Source organism: Thunnus albacares, chromosome 23 (genome assembly GCF_914725855.1).
Source record: "Thunnus albacares chromosome 23, fThuAlb1.1, whole genome shotgun sequence".
In the NCBI taxonomy this organism is placed as follows: domain Eukaryota; kingdom Metazoa; phylum Chordata; class Actinopteri; order Scombriformes; family Scombridae; genus Thunnus; species Thunnus albacares.
This window is the reverse complement of record NC_058128.1, coordinates 17,099,072-17,117,460: the sequence shown is the minus strand read 5'-3', so window position 1 is coordinate 17,117,460 and position 18,389 is coordinate 17,099,072. Positions and strand designations below refer to the sequence as shown.

The 18,389-nt window shown below is 40.5% G+C and overlaps 1 protein-coding gene across 3 annotated transcripts in view; it reads left to right on the top strand.

Moving 5' to 3' along the window:
• tbc1d22a (TBC1 domain family, member 22a) overlaps positions 1–16,289 on the top strand; it is a 133,120-nt gene extending 116,831 nt beyond the window's left edge. For all 3 annotated transcript variants that reach the window (XM_044343296.1, XM_044343294.1, XM_044343295.1), the window contains one exon: positions 11,811–16,289. In XM_044343296.1, the coding sequence (XP_044199231.1) occupies positions 11,811–11,939 (129 nt within the window). In that variant the 3' untranslated portion in view covers positions 11,940–16,289. The remainder of the gene's footprint in view (positions 1–11,810) is intronic.
• Positions 16,290–18,389: the final 2,100 nt, after the last annotated feature.

Genomic DNA, 18,389 nt, shown 5'->3' with positions numbered 1-18,389 from the left:
GCTGAAAAGTGAAACTACTCAAGCAGAGTGAAATATCACTGTAAATGCTTCGATATACAGAAGAAGCACAGACAGCTGTTTTAATGTTTAAGATTGCTTCTGGCTGTATTTTTCTAAAGGTTATGAACTTCTCACTGGGCTGGCATTGACTGGTAGAGAATGGGCACAAGGCTAAAGCCCGCTCACTTTTAGGGTGGAATGTTCAGAGCAAAGAGATCCAAGTTCCCGTTTTCATAAAAGGATATCCATTTACTCTTTTGTTTAGTTGTAAGTAAAACCATTAAAATATAGATGGGTGACAAATTAAAGGAAAAAACAGAACAAATGAGTGGAGAAACATAACATGTATGGTACAGTTAATCGGTTCATATCCAATCATGCTCTGTAGCATGTATAAAAATGCTGAGCAGGCCCAGTTGATTCTGATTTTGTATGAAGATGGCGAGAGGAATAGGGTCAGAAACTGTGGTCGACAGCGCACGTTTGATGACCGTAAGGAAATACAGAAGAGGAACTCCTCCTCAGGTGACTGAGAATGTCAATATAGGACGTGATCAGACTGTGTCAGCAAGAACAGTCTGTTGACAATTACATAGAGAGGGATAATAGAGTAGGGTTGCAACACATAAACCCCTTATTACAAATATTAGGGCACTTTTGAGAGTTCAGTGCTGCACAAACCATAGGTACTGGTCTACAGACATGTGGAAAAATGTGATATGGTCAGATGAGTCATCCTTCACCATATTCTTGAAAAGTGGGCGAGGGCATGTGTGATGTTCACCAAGAGAACAGTACAGGCCAGAATGCTTGACCCCTACAGTGACGGGATCAGGTGGCTCTGTTATAATGTAGGGGGCATTTTGCTGGCATGGTTTAGGTCCACTTGTACCCTTGGAGGGAAGGGTCACTGCAAATCAATATAAAGTTGTTCTGAGTCACTAAAAGGATGTGTTAGACAGCGCTGTCCACCACCACCATCAAAACACCAAATGAGGGAATATGTTTTGGAAGAATGGTGTTCATCCCTCCAGAAGAGTTCAGAGACTAGTAGAATCAATGCCAAGATGCACTGAAGCTGTTCTGGCAGCATGTGGTGGCCCAACACCTTCCTAAGACACTTCATGTTGATTTTTCCTTCTATTTGTCACCCATCTGTATCTTTCTATAAGGTGTCAGCAGAGGTTGGAGTATCCAAATGTTAACCTCAACACCAAACACCCACGCCTGTGGTTTCATCTGTACTGAAAGCTTTCAACAAATCTGTCATCCACTCTCTCACGCTTTAATCTTATTCACATTCCCACAGTATTTAAATTAAGGTTCTACCCACATCCTACATGTCTCCTTAGTCTTTTCCTTTCTTAAAAGAGATAGCAGGACTTCATGAATTAGTTTGATTTCTATAATTTGACTGATATTTATATCGTGCACATTAAACATATCAAAAATCCAGATTAATTTACCCACACATCTTTTTTTCCTCCAGTACATTTCATGACTGTATGATGTTCAAATAGCAAAAATACATAATTTACTATTATCTATTAAAATTAAAGGAATATTTAGATATTTTGAGAAATTTGCTTATTTGCTTTCTTATGGAGAGTTTGCTGAGAAAATTGATACCATTCCCATGTCTGTAAAGTAAATATAATGTTACCACCAGCAGCTGGTTAGTTTAGCTTAGCATAAAATGCTGCCAGTCCCTCTAAAGCTCACTAATTAAATTAATAAATCTGTACATGTTGTATTTTTACAGGGGGTTATGTGCTGGACTATTTCTGTCCAGGTGCAGTGACTTTCTAGGGTCTCCACTTGTTACCTGGCAACTGCTCCTGGTTTTTGTGAAGATTAAATAGAGAAGATATAACATGTTTATTCATCTAACTATTTGCAAAAAAGCGAATAAACATATTTCTCAAAATGTTGAACTACTCCATAAAACTTCTGATAATGTTTTACCTTTCCATGCCTAATAAATTATAGCTCAGAAAATAATCCCACCAGTTCACAAGTGCCGGTTTGTAAGCAGCATGTAAAGGGATTTAATCATTTCTACAACAAGTTAACTGGTTGCTGTAAAGACTCAATTAAATCTCAATAAAAAAACACCAAATTATAACTCATAACTACTAATAATCTCTTTAATATGTTTATTTAGCTAAAGAATGACCCCATTATCCTTAGGAACAACTTAATATATCCTGCTAGTCCTGCTATACATTAATCTGCTGAAATTTTAGCGACCACCCTTTTTACAAGACAACTTGCATGTGCCATCCTACATAAGCCCCAACCACCACCACCACCACACACACGCTACAGTGCCCGACTCCTACTCTAGCATCCACTGTTTGCCAGAGTGCCCATTTTGTGTAATTATACAAACTACAGCAAGCTAATGGCCCTGACAGAGCAGTGCCGAGGCCCATTACACCTCAGGGTGCTGCAAAACACCATTACCACCAACAGCAACCTGGAGTGTTCGAGCAAGCAGGTGATAGTCTGTGTGTGTATATGCGGCTTCATCTGTATGTCTATGGTCATGTATATAATGATGGTTGAAAGGGGTTCGGAGGTGGAATGATACATGTCAAAGAAACATAACAGTTACTACGGACGATTGCCATTTTTAGGCACAAATGTATCTGTTGCTGTGTTTGCGCGTGCCATACCTGTCATCTCTTCCCCATTAATTTCTCCAGGGCTTTTGCTGCTCGCTGCAGTTGACACCACAGGAAAGACAGGCTCATTGTACTCACTTCACTTAGCACCATCTCATTCTCCAAGCAAATAGACTATCCAGCTCACAGGCATATTAAGCTTTGACTGTGTTTTATCTATGTCTATATATATATGTGTGTGTGTTTGTGTGTATGTGTGTGTACGTTTGTCTATGCGTCCAGCAGAAGCCACTATTACTGCCGATAACTTCAGTCAGTGCATTAATAGTATTTGAAGTTATATTTCTCTCTGACTTCATCTGACGGTTCAGCTCTTCAACTAATAGTCTTCTGATTCAGTGCTCACAGTATGACTCTAAACTCTCCCTGGTAAAACATATTTCAAAGTCTGGTGTCCTCATGTTTATCACCCCTGCTTTACCTTGAGTTACTGTGCGACTTTTGTAGTACCGTATTTACTCCATACCTATTATAAGTTTAGCCATTTCTGACAGTGTGAATCAGCAGCACTCCCACTCGCCAAGGTGGTGGGTTTTACAGTGAACATGTCTTGCTGTGTTAAATGTGTAGTGCAGTTGAGGATAGAGTATTAAATCAGCTCACCCCAGTTAAATGCAGGTTAAAACAATAACTACACACTGAGCAAGTAAATTTCACTTGACAGTAGGGCTGGGCGGCATGTATCTCTACAGTATATCTATATTATCTCAAAGGACATATAGGATGAGACATTACTGTTTAGATCAATATAGTTTGATGTTGCATTAAAATACATAACCCAGTGTTTGCATCTCTTTGATCTCACACTCTCCACGGAACCCTGGCCCCACTCTCCCCCTGCGCCTTAAACTGGCCCCACTCGCTCAAGATTGTTGGAGATGGTTCGGATTTAAAAGATCAGATGTGCAGCAGAAGCATATCATTTGTAGAGAATGCCATAAACAGGTTGCATCCAAAAGTGGAAGCACTTCAGATATCTTCCATCATTTACAACAGCGCCATAAACTGCAGTACGAAGAGTGTATTAAACTTCGTGCTGTTACTGCAACTTCAGCTGCAAACCCCTTCGCAGCCCAAGCTTCATTTACCTGTGGTGTGCCTTATGAAAAGAACAGGAGGCTTTAAAAAGCTGCTAAAAACCATTGACCCAAGATACCAGTTGCCCAGTCGCAACTACTTTGCAAGTCAAGCACTGCCAGAAATGTACACTGAGGTTGGACAGAACCTTACCAACTGGTTCGCAAAAGTGACTCATTTCGCACTGACAACCGATATGTGGTCAAGCAGGACATGCAAGCCATATATGAGTTTGACAGTACATCTAATTGAAGATTGGGAGATGAAAACTGGGCGTCTCCAAACGTCTCCAAAATGCCCTTACAAACAGGAAGCTTGACAAAGAGGGACTGGTTACTATAACAACTGACAATGGGAGCAACATTATCAAAACGGTGCAACTAAAGAAGTGGATGAGGATGCAGTGTTTCGGTCACTGACTTCCTCTGACCATTGGTGAGTGCAATGTTAAAGGAATTGATGCGGAAAAAAAGAATAGATGGCAGGCCTATCACGCTCAGCAAAACAATCGTTTGCAGTAAGAATCACTTATAGTAATATACCTAATGACCATAAGAAAATCTATTTTAAATGTTGAGGCTAAATGGGGAAGCATCAGTAATACAGTACAGTCATTTCCATAAACTTGCACTTCAGACATATCGTCGAAGATACCAGGGATGCGTTCAAGTGCAACAGCGTTTGAGAATGCACATATCTAAATATACAGCTGCTTTCACACATTTGACTGGTGATTTTACCAAAATAGTTTCACCGAATAGTATTTCCTGAGTCGACTAGCAGGTGCAGCAACATTTAAACGTGTAGTCGTTTAATCACGCACATCCCTATTCAACACAAGTGATCTGCCTCTTTAAATAAAAAAATAAATAAAATGAAAAAGATTTTAGAGATATTTTTCAGTTTTGTATTACTGGACATGTCATGGATGACAACCACATCACCCGGACCATTTCTCTTTGTAAGAGGATTGTCAGCAGCTTCTCTTACAGCTGGAGGAAAAGAAGAGAGCTGGCTGAAGTCCAGATTCAGCTGGGTCTGTCGGCTCACCGGCTCATCACAGAGTCAGCCACACGCTGGGGATCAAGGCAGCAAATGATCGAGAGGGTCCTGGAGCAAGAGGGAATGCTCACAAAAGTCCTGTCCACTGACCAAAAGTCCAGGCATCTTGTCCCCACATGCCAGGACATAGAAGTCCCGGAGGCAGTCCAGAAGGCTCTGAAACCCCTTCAGGACTTCACCGATGCTCTGTCAGATGAGGAGTATGTCACCCTCTCATATGTCAGATCTTTTCAACAAAAGTCTCCTGGCACATGGAGGGCAATCGTGAACTGTGCAAATCGATCAAGACCTGCACTGTGGTTTACTTCAATGCCAAGCATGTCGATCCAGTATGCCACTGTTGGACATGGCCTCACTTGTGGATCCACGGTTCAGGGCCAAATACATCCCAAATGAAAAGATCGATGCATTGAAACACAAAGCTGTCTTGGAGGCAAAGTCTCTGCTGGCCAGTCAGGGCAGCTGTTAGCCTGACCCAGCTGTGCCCGCTGTGCCCAAGCCTGCAGACCAAGAAGCAGCAGTGCCACCAACAGCTGAGAAGAAGAAGTCAACAGCAAGCTTCTTCAAACAGAGCAAAGCCACCAGCGCTGCACTGACACAGAGGGAGGCAATTCAAAATAAACCTTCAAGCTACAAGTGATACAGATCCTCCCAAATGGTGGAAGGAACATGAAATTGTCTTTCCAGCACTGAGCCACCTGGCAAAGAAGTATCTTTGCGTACTAGCCACTAGTTCCCCTTCTGGAAGGATTTTTAGTTGCAGTGGTAACATTGTAACCTGCCACAGGGCATCCCTGAAGCCTGAGGCTGTTGATAGGCTAGTTTTCCTGGCACAAAACCTGTAAGAGATGCACAGGGCTACATAGCAGGAAATACTTTGTCTAGTAAAGAACCATTTACCTCAGTCGACAACCTGACTACTTTGTCAGAGCAAGTAGGCCTGTTATTTTTTTTCTGTTTACATTTTTATCGTTATTTGCACAGCTGTGTATTTTGTTAAGCAGGAGAGGAAAACCTATAAATGTACTCTTTTTAAATCAGTCTGTTCTTGTTGAAAACAACTGAAGGAGCATTCCTAGAGATAGGCCTGTGTTTATTCAATTATAGGCTATTTACTTTATATAATTTTTCATCTACATGTTGATATATTGTGCAGCTGTATATTTTCAAACAGGGAAGGGAAGCCTTTGCTTGTGAATCTCCCACGTGGCTTTGACTTGCAACTGAACATTTAGCCCACTTCATAGAAAATACCAAGACATAAATTGCGTATCGCCATTCAGTCTACCGAGATTTTTGGTCTATATCATCCAGCCCTACTTGACAGTGGCTTTAGCTCTCTGTATAAGCAATATGTTATCCCATTTTCTTTTTGAAGAAAGAGCCTTAGCACTGATTCTATTGACAATCTGCTTTCCCCTCACTATCAATAGCCATTAACCACTTTAAGCCTTGCCAAGCGTAGGAGATGGAGAGCTAATTGCCTTTTTTTTTGGTAGCATACTGTATACAGTAATGGTGAATCAATGTGTTATTTAGTACTGTGGAATAAATAGATATTCATGCCTAAATAACCACAAGGACACATACACACATAAGAAGGCTACGTAAACAATACACACACACATCCTTCTTCTTTTTCTGTCTTGTCTGTTCTTCCATTTTACTGTTTCATCTCTTCAATTGAATCATCCCTAGAACAGAAACACATACCGTAGTAAACACTCATACATCTTCTTACACTCCACATTCTTGTTGGTCCATCTCTCTCCTTTCACCGTCATCGTCACCCGCAAACACCTGCAAAACATACATCGGATTTCACGGATCGCAGTTTCCTTTTCTATACACATCACGCTGACACTTGTGGCCTCTCAGCGTGGAGTGTTGCCACCTGTGTGGAGTGGAGTGAGCGCAGCGTTTCCCCCTGACAGCGAGATGTATGCAATTAAACCGTATTAAAGTCATTAGCCTAACAGAAGTGATAGCCAGCAGATGGTTACCACGCAGAAATATGCCCTTAATGAAGCTCCTCAGTTACTATGGGTGTGTGCTTGTGTGGTGGAGCATTCATGAGTGCACTCGTGTGTATGTTGTGTGTATGTTTGTGTGGGTGTGTTCCCTAACGGCTGTAACACTCAAAGCAGTACTTGATTAGACGGTGGTTGGTCCTTCTCCTGTAGCATAGCAATTACTGCCTATTGTTAATTTATAAAGATTGGTAGCACATGGTAAATTTCCCTCCTACTACTTATCCATCTCTCTGAGACATTGAAGCTGTCCATATTAATATTAAGATCTCAAATTGTTTTAATTGTCAGCCCAATCTCTAAATCAGAAAGGCTCCATTGTGCAGTGTAAGGAGTCCATAATTACCCAAAGCTCTGGCAGTTGATTTTGTTAATATTCATGGTCACTTTTTGTGTAAAGAACTAAAACTAAAAACGAACTAACTTGGTATTGGAAGTCTATTTTCGAAGCTCTCTCTACAGTCTTAACCGTTAAAATCGATCCAAACCCTCTTATGTCACTGTTTGGAATCATTCCTTAAGGGATGCAGTTACCTGCGGGGGGGCCCTAAAGTCATCGCTATCACTACTCTCCTGGCGCGCCGCCTGATACTTTTGAGGTGGAAGGAGGCTGCCCCGCCTTCAGTCTCCCACTGGATAAGTGATGTGTTGTCTAACCTGTAGCTTGAAAAAAAATCAGATATACACTACGGGACTCTGAAAAGAATTTTTAAAGTGTGGAGATCTTTTTTTGACGTTCTTCGACAAACCCTCCACACAAGCACAAGAATAAATAATTAAACTATCGTGTTTCGACCCCTGACATACACCTGGATGTGGTTTTTGACATTCAGGGATTGGACATACTGCCTCTGCTAGACCTCTCATTACAATTTAAATGCTATTCATTCTTCAATTTAACTCTACATTACTAAGTGCCCTCTATTAACTATGGTCTTTCATTATGTACACTTTGATAGACAGGCATACTATGTTGTACTTTCCTCTATAAAGAAGTTTAACCTTATCGTGTGACAGCAGGGGGTAGGAGATGTTCGCTGTGGGGTGGGAACGATGTTCTTTTTGCAAATGTATGTAAATTGCGAAACTCAATAAAAAGAACTGCGAAAGGAAACTCACAACAGGTAGTCTTGTGACCTCAGCGCTTCATACATTGCCCCATGATTCAAAACACAACATAAATTAGATAACATTGATTTTTTTTTTTCTTTTTCAAAAATGTATTTTAATTCCTGTAAGACTTTTGAGGATTCATCGATTATCAATAATATTAGGCAACATTTCTCATCCCTAGTATCAAAGGTTTGGCATAAAGCAACAACATCAGCAGCATTTTAATTATCTGGTACAGTTAATAGATAGTCCCACTCATGTCAGGCATCAAAATTCATTAAAAAAAAAAAAAACAGTTTGAAGACTCTTTTTGTCCAGCGATGCCTATCAGCATTTATTAATTTCACTGAACATAATATAATCAGAATAGTGTTGTTATTCCATAGGGAAGCTTCCTCTTTCTTTGAAGAGCCCGGGGCAGTGAAGTACAGTAAGAAAGGTACATGGTGTCTAGCCCCAGGCATCCAAGACCGCTGAGGTGATGCATAGAATACTTAAAGATACACACATGTTCATGTAAATACATACACATGAACTGTGCTCTTGATGGCTCGCAGACCCATAAACTACACAAATCAAATTAGTGGCAGCATGAAAATCTCTTTCTTTTTTAATAATTTATTTTCCTTTACCTGCTCTCTCTTTGTTCTATTTAAATGGACTATTAGTTAAGGGTGATTTGTCTTCATCTTTATGTGCCTGACAGATGTTCAGCAGGACATCTGCAGTTGTTTATTCAATTTTTTTTTTTTAAATTGAAATGTTTTTTATTGCATTTGATTGTTTTCACGCGAACAGACGTACCATTAACATAAATACATGAACCCGCGCACACTCACATGCTGTCCGTTAGCTGTGAGCAAAATTGTTGGATTTCGCACGTGCGCGTGCGTGTGTGTGTGTGTGTGTGTGTGTGTGTGTGAATGTGAGGGAGGGTGAGTGATGAAAGGGGAGAGCTGATAGTGATGCTCTATTGAATACAGATGAGAAAGAGGCAAACTGAATTCTGATCAGGCTGCCTCCTCTCTTTCTTCCGCTCTCCTTCTCTGCCCAACCCTCAGAAAGAAAATACTTCAGAGAAGTGCGTCTTTCTGAACTGAGAGGGAAGTCATTAGGTCAACCTTGCAAAGTCAAGGTCCAGGTCTTCTTCTCAAAGCAGCATCTATTATACTGTATTTTTTAACTGTAGAGTTAACAAGCTGCTGGATTTTGATGATAGTGATATGCTCCAGTATTTTAGAGAGAATCTCATGAACTGAGAGAGTCTTGTTTCATGTTTGACGACACCAGAGGCCGAATGTGTTAGAATTTTTATCAGAGCTCACTCACTGTCTGAGCATTTTTAAAATACTCCAACAGATTTTTAACTAATTTTTATAAGCCCAAGGCTCATAAAAGTCAGTCAACACAGTAATCAGTACCGACTCTTTCAGTTAAGTTAAGAAAAACAGCAAATCTATTTAAATAATCAAATTTGACTACATGTCAAAAATTAATGCAGAGCAGCGTTCAGTTATTCAGAAGACAGAGGTGAAACACAGCTGCAGCCTAATCTGTAAAATCTGGCTAGGATGGCAGCTTTGAGCTTAATTAGTTGAAGAAAACTTGTACTTTTCCACACTCACTCGGAATACAAATGCTTTTTGTTGAAAAGTCATCGGGGTCGTCTCACTGGCTCATTAAAAACGAGCAGGGAAGGAAAAAATTAATGGAGCCAAACACCTTCAATTTAATATGTACGAGGGTAAAATAATACAAAGTGCACTGCTGTAGTAAATATATTCACTTCAAGTTTTGTGTAGTTTGACTTCCTCAACAACAGTTGTGTAAAGATGACGGCGGATGTGTGAGAAAATTTTGTAGAACTTTCACATGCTCATAAAAAAAAAAAAGAAGGTTAAGTTTGAGGTTAAACGGACTTGTTACAATTCTATTAAAATACACCAACCATCGGTGTTAAAACACTTTCTGTAACAAGGTCACATCCTTTCAGAAAGCTGCAAACTGCTCAGGAGTCAGATGAGTAAAGACACCAGAAGACCCAACGTGATTTGTCCTTCGATGTGATTATCAACACCATGATTGGTTGTAAACCCTGTTGTCACGGCAATGATTTCGAGCTTGATAATGAAAGCTCTCGGGACACTGATCCATAGCATGCACCTACACACACACACACACGTACTTACACCCACACACACACACACACAGAATCAGCCTGTCGCACTGCTAACCAGTCTCATTCCCCTTTGAGAGGGAGGCATTAGTCTGGGAAATTGAACTTGTATATGTGTGTGAGTGTGTGTGTGTGTGTTGCCGTCGTCTGTCTTCTTACTTACACGGTAATGTACAGAACAGGAATCTGGGGAAAGGCTTGAGCTCGACTGAATTGCACTTGACACTTCTTTCTTTCCTGATTTTTTTTTTTTTTTTTTTCCCCTCCGCTACCATACCCGCACCCACCTCTTTATCTTTTTTCTCTTTCTCTCTCTCACAGCTGTTATTAAACCACTTTGACTGTGTTAATAACATCTGTGTCACTCTCACATACAGGCAGAGGCAGAGAGCAAGTGTAACTGTGCCTGTCTGCTACACTAGAATTACTCTTGTACGCACTAGACCCCAAAGGATATACTGTGTGGGATCACGAATGAAACTACAACCTGAGATAAAAATTTTGGCCTGCAGTTGCATTGATATAGTTGATTTTAGGCAGTGTATTTTATTCATTTCTTTTTAATTCATGTTCCTCGTGGGTTGCATTTACACCTTGTATTAGCAAGTGACCTCTATTCTGTCTTCATCTAATGTTCCTGTATCAGACAGTAACTTGAGGAGAAAAAGTGTAAAATACATTACAGCTTTTTTCTGTAGTAGCTCCATCACACTTTTACACTAATCTGAGATCCAATCAGAATGCCTCCTCCATCTCCCAATATGGTCTATCTGATTCGATAGCATTTGAGTGTGACGGGTTCTTTCACCTGGTATTAACATGTCATCTGGACATCTGGATACATTACCTGGATAATGACATCCAATCCACGGATATTTGCATTTACACCTGGCATTAAAATGTGCTCTCGTTTTCTCCAAAGTGCCTTTCATTGTGATCAGATCTCAATATGCAAATTAGCCAGGTGGAGCTGGCGGACTTGTCAATGAACATGGTGTCTCCCAGGTCAAGGAAACTGCTGCTTAAATGATCCGAATGATCAAATCTGTGGTCTGAATGATCTGATCGTGTTCTGACTGCATTTACACCTGTATTAACATGTGTTTGTCCTTATCCAGATAAAATATTAAATAAAGGATGCGTTATATAATTATAATAATTACTTTCATTGTCAATACCTCTGATGATTATTTTCTTCATTAACAGATGAATCGTTTGGTTTATTAAACATGAGAAAATCTGTTTTCCATATTCTAAGGTGAACATCTTCAAATGTCTTATTTTTTCTGACCAACAGTCCAAAACCCTACTATGTGTATGTTGACATATAACAGAGTCAATGTTTGCTGTTTCTGCTTGAAAAATGACTTAAATAAATGTCATGCAATAAAATATTATAAAATGCGTCACCTACCGCCTACCTGCCACCCACTTCCTCTCTCGTCTTATTTCCTCCTTTACACTCTCTTCTATTGAAAAGTTGCAGATTCATCTTTGCTTTTCTTTTCCTCCAACAGTCGACTCTTCTACTTAATATTTTATGTTCTCTCTTACTCTGAAATTGACTCAGTGTCTATTGTGCTTCTTCCTCTGTCTCCTCCTGTTATGTATTTTCTCTTTTCTCTCTAAATAATTTGTCCTTTCTGTCTTTCTTTCTTTCACTAGGGCCTGATGATTCTCCTGCAGAACCTCCCCACGATGCACTGGGGCAACGAGGAAGTAAGCGTGCTGCTGGCTGAAGCCTACAGGTTGAAGTTTGCCTTTGCCGACGCGCCCAACCACTACAAGAGATGATAAGCGTGGCTCTCCGCAGCTGCCCTCCCTTCTCCTTTTCCTCTTCTTCCTCCTTTCCTTCCCCACACTCGTCTACTGAACTTCGAGGCCCCTGCTCCTCCGTGGAAGGACTGCCTCCTTTTCTTAACCCCCTTTTCCCATATTGCCCAATGGGCCTTTCAGCTACTAAGAGATTTGAATCAACCAATGACTGAGAGGACGTGCTGTGTAGCACTCTTAACATGTTGATGTGGAGCCTTTTTTTTAAATTATTTTTTTTCTCTGATCAGCTCTGAAATGCGCACTCCTGCAGTCCAGCGCAGACCTCAGAACCCTCTTCATCAATGAAGCTTGATCCGCTCAAGCTGACGCCTCAAAGTACAACCTCAGGCGTGATGTAGGACCATGAGCTGTTGCTCAGCACCGCCTGGGGTTTTCTTCTGGCTCAGAAAAATGTTCTTTCCCGCTTATTGTTATTTCCAATACCATGGCAATACATTGTTGTTGTTTTTTTTTGGTTCCCTAAGGCAAAGATTTGACCTTTTTTGTCAGTTTGCCAAGACAAAGAAAGATGGCAAAAGGGCAGTGCGCTAGATGGTTTACATATCTGAGCCCTCTCTCCTGGTCACAACACAACCTGACAGAACGTGACCTCTCCTGTTTTTCTAGGGGTTTTATTTTTGTTTTTTTTTCCAGCGTCATGCCAGGAGGGACGGATTGTTTTCCTTCATGACAAACTAACACACTAGGATTCTACACAGAGAGAAAGATTATCTGTCTGCGAGGGGAGGATTGTCTCCCTCTTTCTACAAACCACACACACACCAACTGAGTCCCCTCCCTCATCCCATCCTCCAACATCCCAGTGTTTGAGTGTAAGACAAACAGCGGTAAGAGGCTGCAGGTCCGGAGAGTCGCACATACGCAGATCGACATAAAACAAAGTAATAAGCCATTAGGAGTAAGAAAGCTACTTATTCCCACTCATTAGGTTTTTCCCTATGAAGGGTCATGTCTTATCTATTAGCTACTCCTCCTCTCTGAACTTAGGACTACCTCAGAACACACGTTAACACGTAAGTAGTGAGAACTTAAGATCCAACTGACCTAAAAATACACACATTGTTGCATACATCACATAACGGCAAGACACGAACTACACATGCACATCAATTTGGGCATCAAAATCAACTATTAAGTTACAAATCAAAACAGTATATCTCCTCATGGAAGCTTCATTTGTTATTCACAGAAAAGAAACAGATCCAAATGTGAAATTTAGCCTTTATTAAAGTAAAAAATTAACTTTCTCTCTTTGTGATCTGTCAGCACCTCCTACGCTCCTGACCTTTCGGCCCTATTTTCAGTTTTCTCTTGGTTCAGTGTTTTGACTCCCTCTGCAGCGTGTTAAATACGGCATATCGGTAGAAGGGGTCCGCCACTGTTTGCTGAGAACAAACTTCAGAGCAACATGTCTGTTTTCGCCTGATAGTACAAATGAAGCACAAATGAAGACGTTTGGGAAGTAAATGCCTCTATCTTTAAGAAAGTCTTGCATCATTGTTAATGTCTTTCCCTAACTTGGAGAAGCTGGTCCGAAGTTCTCTCCAATATGAGAGGAGAAGATAACTATTATCCACCACAATCTTTCATTTTAAATATCCCATTCTTTTGCATATAGCAAGCTGCACAAATATGAACAAAAACATCTGGTGCGCCTAGATTAACCTCATTATTCTTGTGCACATGACCCTGAGCTTTTCACTGATCATCGCAGATGTTAGGAAAATACCTTTTTTTTTAAAAAATGTTTTTGTCTTTATGTTGCTCTGTTCGCGTAGAGCACATGGGATGTCTAACCCAAAGTCAGTAGCACCATATTGGTGTAATGTTGGGAGGAGGGGGCGGGATGGTAATCAGACATTCATGACATAACACAAAGCGGTTAGCGTTCAGAGCCTCCTGTCGCGACTCCGCCAGGATCCATTATTGTCACCGGAGCTCACAAAGATGGTGCGCGTAGGTGTGTGAAGGGGAGATGGAAGGAGAGAGGGAGGGAGTTGTGTTTCTTTGGAAGTTTCAGCACTTTTTCTGTGAGAGCTGTCAGTCTTTGATCACACGTTGGGATTTTTTTTTTTTTCCCTTTTTTTCTTTTTACACAATCTGCACCAGTTTCACAAGCCCCTCATCTCCCATGCTCTCTGACAAGGAAAAACTGCACTTAATTTAAAAGTCTATAGCCTTTTTTCCTTTTGTATGAGATATATTCTTTCAATCAGCGTTTTAAAGATTTGTCTTTCTCTTCTTGGTTTTATTTTTTTATGCTGTTTACATGACAAGCCTATTAAGTTGTGCCTGACTCTGGAGACACAAGACAACATCCTTGTTACGTTTTTGACCTCAGATTAACTTGAAAGATTTTAGATTTCTGCAAGCAATAGTATGACATTTTGAATTTGTTGTGAAAAGACAGAAAAATATCTTCTTTTTTTTCTTTCTTTCTTTTTTTGTACACATCAAGTTTTTAGGTGTGTCAACCACAAACTGAACTGCTTGATTATACACTGGGCATTAATGTCAGATTAATAGTTCAAACATTGACCACTCGATAAACCCCTCCCCCAAATAATGATTGTCCAATCATAGGCAGACCTGTCAAGCTTCTCCATATCTCAGAGCGATGTGAACGGGGATGTAGTAAGCATTTAAAGAGTTTTGAGACTCATATGTTTTTTCTCGTAGCCTCTCCAAAGCCAGAAACACAAGAGGATGTATTGAGTAGTGTGTTTGAGGTAAAATACATTCATTGGCATGTCCAGCTTACTACATTACCCTCCACAGTAGTAACCCAGTGATACTTCCAAGGTCAAGCAGCACATTACTAACTAACTACATTAGTTTGTGGGGTTACAGGTTATGTAACATCCACTGTGTAGTATTTCTCCACTGTGTGGGGTGCCTAGGATGAGTTTAGGGTAACATTAACAGAACACAACATTTGGGAAAGTTTACGCTCTAGCAACCCAAGCCAACATTACCCAAGATAATGTTATGTTTGCCAAATACATTGGTTTAATCATCATTCTCAGTATGTAAACCAAGCAGCCAAACAGATTTATGTTATGAAGGAAGTAACAGTCTTATCTTACATTTTTCTATATGATTACTTAAAATACTAGGACCAACTAACTAGCTTTAGACTATACAAGAACAATGCTGTTTCTTTACTTACATGTCTTCTACATGGACTATCAACTGGTGAGGATGCTGACTTTTTGCCTAGCTTTTAGCACATTATCATGTATGTTAAGACCCTTTTTACAGGGTTCTTGTTTTACAATAGGTCAGAAACATTAAAAACATTGAGAAGCTAACATTAGCTCAGTTTGCTGGCTAGCTAGAGCTAATATAACCTGCTGAGGGTAGTTGTCATTTCAGGCAGGAAAACTGATAGTCGCAGGCTAGAAATGAGAATCTGGCTGTCTGAAATTAAAGGAGTCATTATTCCATAATGTTTTATAAATTTTGAATAGTAGGCTGCTAATGTCACGGTGTGGGAATGGAAAGCTTGACAGGCGTAGCTAGGGGAGGTGGGGTTTAGCGAACAGTCAATTATTATGCTGTTAATTACCCAAAGCCCTACTTTTCAAGACGTTATGTTGCCTTATTGCACATATTAATATTAAACACTGTGAGGTGTGCTGAAAACTGAAAAAAAAAAAAAAAAAATTATTTAAACACAGACTGCCGTAATGGCCAACATCCTCAAAAATGACCAAAAGTAAAAGTTTTTTTTGCAATTTCTAAACTAGGTGGGAAGGCAGACGATGTAAGAATTAGCTGCCTACACAGACCTTTGTGAAAAGAGATGGTTTAATGAACAGACATGAATACGCAAACACCCAAATTAGCCTGCCTGTAACCCACTGTCTCTCAGCACACATACGTCTCCATGGTGATGAAGGCCTAGGTGGTATATGGCTGGAGCCTTCTTTCTATTAGCACGCACACACACACACGAGGAGGCAAACTTCAAACATTCTTTGCAGCATCTTCAGGAGGGTATCCTTAAGTAACATTTTCAGCTGCTTTCATTTTTTTTTCTTTTTCTTCTTCTTTTTTTTTTTTTTTTTTTGTGCTCTACTTCTCCAGACATGAAAATATGTTTATGAAAACCAAACTGAAAAGAAAAAAAAATCCTCCCCATGTCTTTTGCCTCTTGAGTACTCAGAAAATCTAATAATACTAGAGCGTGTGGGTGACAGGAGTAGTGGTTGTTGAATTTAAAAATGTGTACAGAGAAGATTTTCAAACAAAAATCTGTAAATAGAAAGTGTAAATAAATCCTATATATGACAAAATTACTTTGGATCTGGTGTGTAAATGTGTTTTCTTAGGGTGTGTGCTTACTTACGAGCTTCTGTCAGAAGATTTTGCTGCCGTGTGTTTATGAGAGAGAGAGAGATCACAATCAGAAGGTACGAGCAGAGTGAAATTCACAGCATCTCTAAATATTCCTTGTCCGACTGCAGTCAATTAAAGTCAAGGTACAGTATGATATTTCAGAACATCATGTCCCCAGTGCTTCACTATCTAAACAGCATTGAAACTTGCAGCAACACAGTTCTACAGTGTAGCGGTCTCTACCCCAGTGAGGCTAAAATAAAACCCTTTACTATGATGAAAACCCAGAAATGATACAGAATTTTTTAAATCACCTCTGCTGTGTGTTGCACATGTGTAAAGAATACAATTAGTGCAGCGGTGTGTCTGCGCATGCATTAGCCAGTGCAGCGAGCAAGCCGCGGCTAACAGCTGTGCTAATGTGCAGCGTGTAGCTAATTGTATCGGCTGTATTCACACACCATTCCCATACACCCAGTCTAACAGGTAAACACTTCTTGTCTGATCCCTCTGGAGGAAATGGCAGCACCAGCTTGGTTAATGAGACTTTCTCTGTCAATGTGTGTGTGTGTGTGTGTGTGTGTGTGTGTGTGTGTGTGTGTGTGTGTGTGTGTGTGTGTGTGTGTGTGTGTGTGTGTGTGTGTGTGTGTGTGTGTGTGTGTGTGTTTCAGAGGAGGGGAAGGAAAGCGGAAGACAGAAAAGACAAAAAAAAAAAAATCAGAGGCAGACTGCATTCACTTGCAAATGTGAGTGCGTACCTGTGTGTGTGTGTGTGTGTGTGTGTGTGTGTGTGTGTGTGTGTGCGTGCATGCAGCAGCCCACAGTAGAAGCTCCCTCGCTCTCGTTAGGCTGACTGATGTTCACTCAGGCAGCCAATTATGGAGTGCCGGTCACTGAGGACTCCAGTCACTTCATGGGAAATTAAAAATACATTAAAACCAACAATGGTCGCAGGAAGGCACCCGCTTGTGCCCGCGTGCGTACACTCATACACACACACACACACACACATATCAGGGTAGTAAGAGAATGAAAGATGAAAAAGTGCCAACAAAGAGCCAGCTGGAGCACACTATGAAGCAAAAGAGATACAGTGCAAATATTAGCATAATCAACTTTCCCTTAAGTCTTTTGCCCATGGCCATTTTCCCCTCACATATATATATCATAGTATTTCTTTGTATAGTAGGTCACTATTATAGTATCAGCCTATATGCTGTTTAACCCTCCCCCCTCAATTCACAGGCATATAAACTGCCACTTGCCAGCGTGAGTCCTTTTCATCATGGTCTCACTCAGGGTCTCACAGGCAGAAATGTCGAGACAGACTTCACGGCATTTTCATGGGATTCTAAGCCCACGTCTGAAATCAATTTCCTGATTCAATTTCAAAGAGAGGATCTGCACAGCAACAGCATTATTGTCACAATGAAGGATAACACGCAGATTGAGGATGTCTCTGGAGAGGATTTTAGATGCACTGTGGAGGCAACTGTGATGTAAATCAGTTTCAATTGAAAGTTTCTGCTGAGGCAATGAAGGGAATATTCTGGGCGTTCAATGGAAAATTATTTGAGGCTTCTTAAGAGCGGCAAATATAATGTTATGCATGAAATGTAAAAATATTTTTTTATAATGGTGACTTGAAAATTGTGAACCTATCCTTTAAGTCATCATCTCCATTTCATCTACAGAAGTACATCTAGCGCTCTGTGCATCTACAAGGAGTTACAGCTTCTAACTGCTTGAGTCCACAGAGCTTCATAGAGATATCAGCAGCTCAAATATTTCACAGTGTGCATCACATGTGAATAGCAATTTCTTTTTCTTGCAATCTTCTGATTTCTCATCCAGCTGAGGAAGTGCGTTAGAACACCTGCACACTGACCGTGATAATCTTTCCGGCTAAGAAACGCCGCAGGCACATCTAATCTTAGCTGGAAGATTATCATGGTCACTGCACAGGTGTTTTAGTTTACTCAACATGCTGTTAAATGCTGGCTCCGACTGGTAAGTTTGGTGTTTGATATACAAGTTACATTAGCAGGTGAATTGTCATGGTTTAGA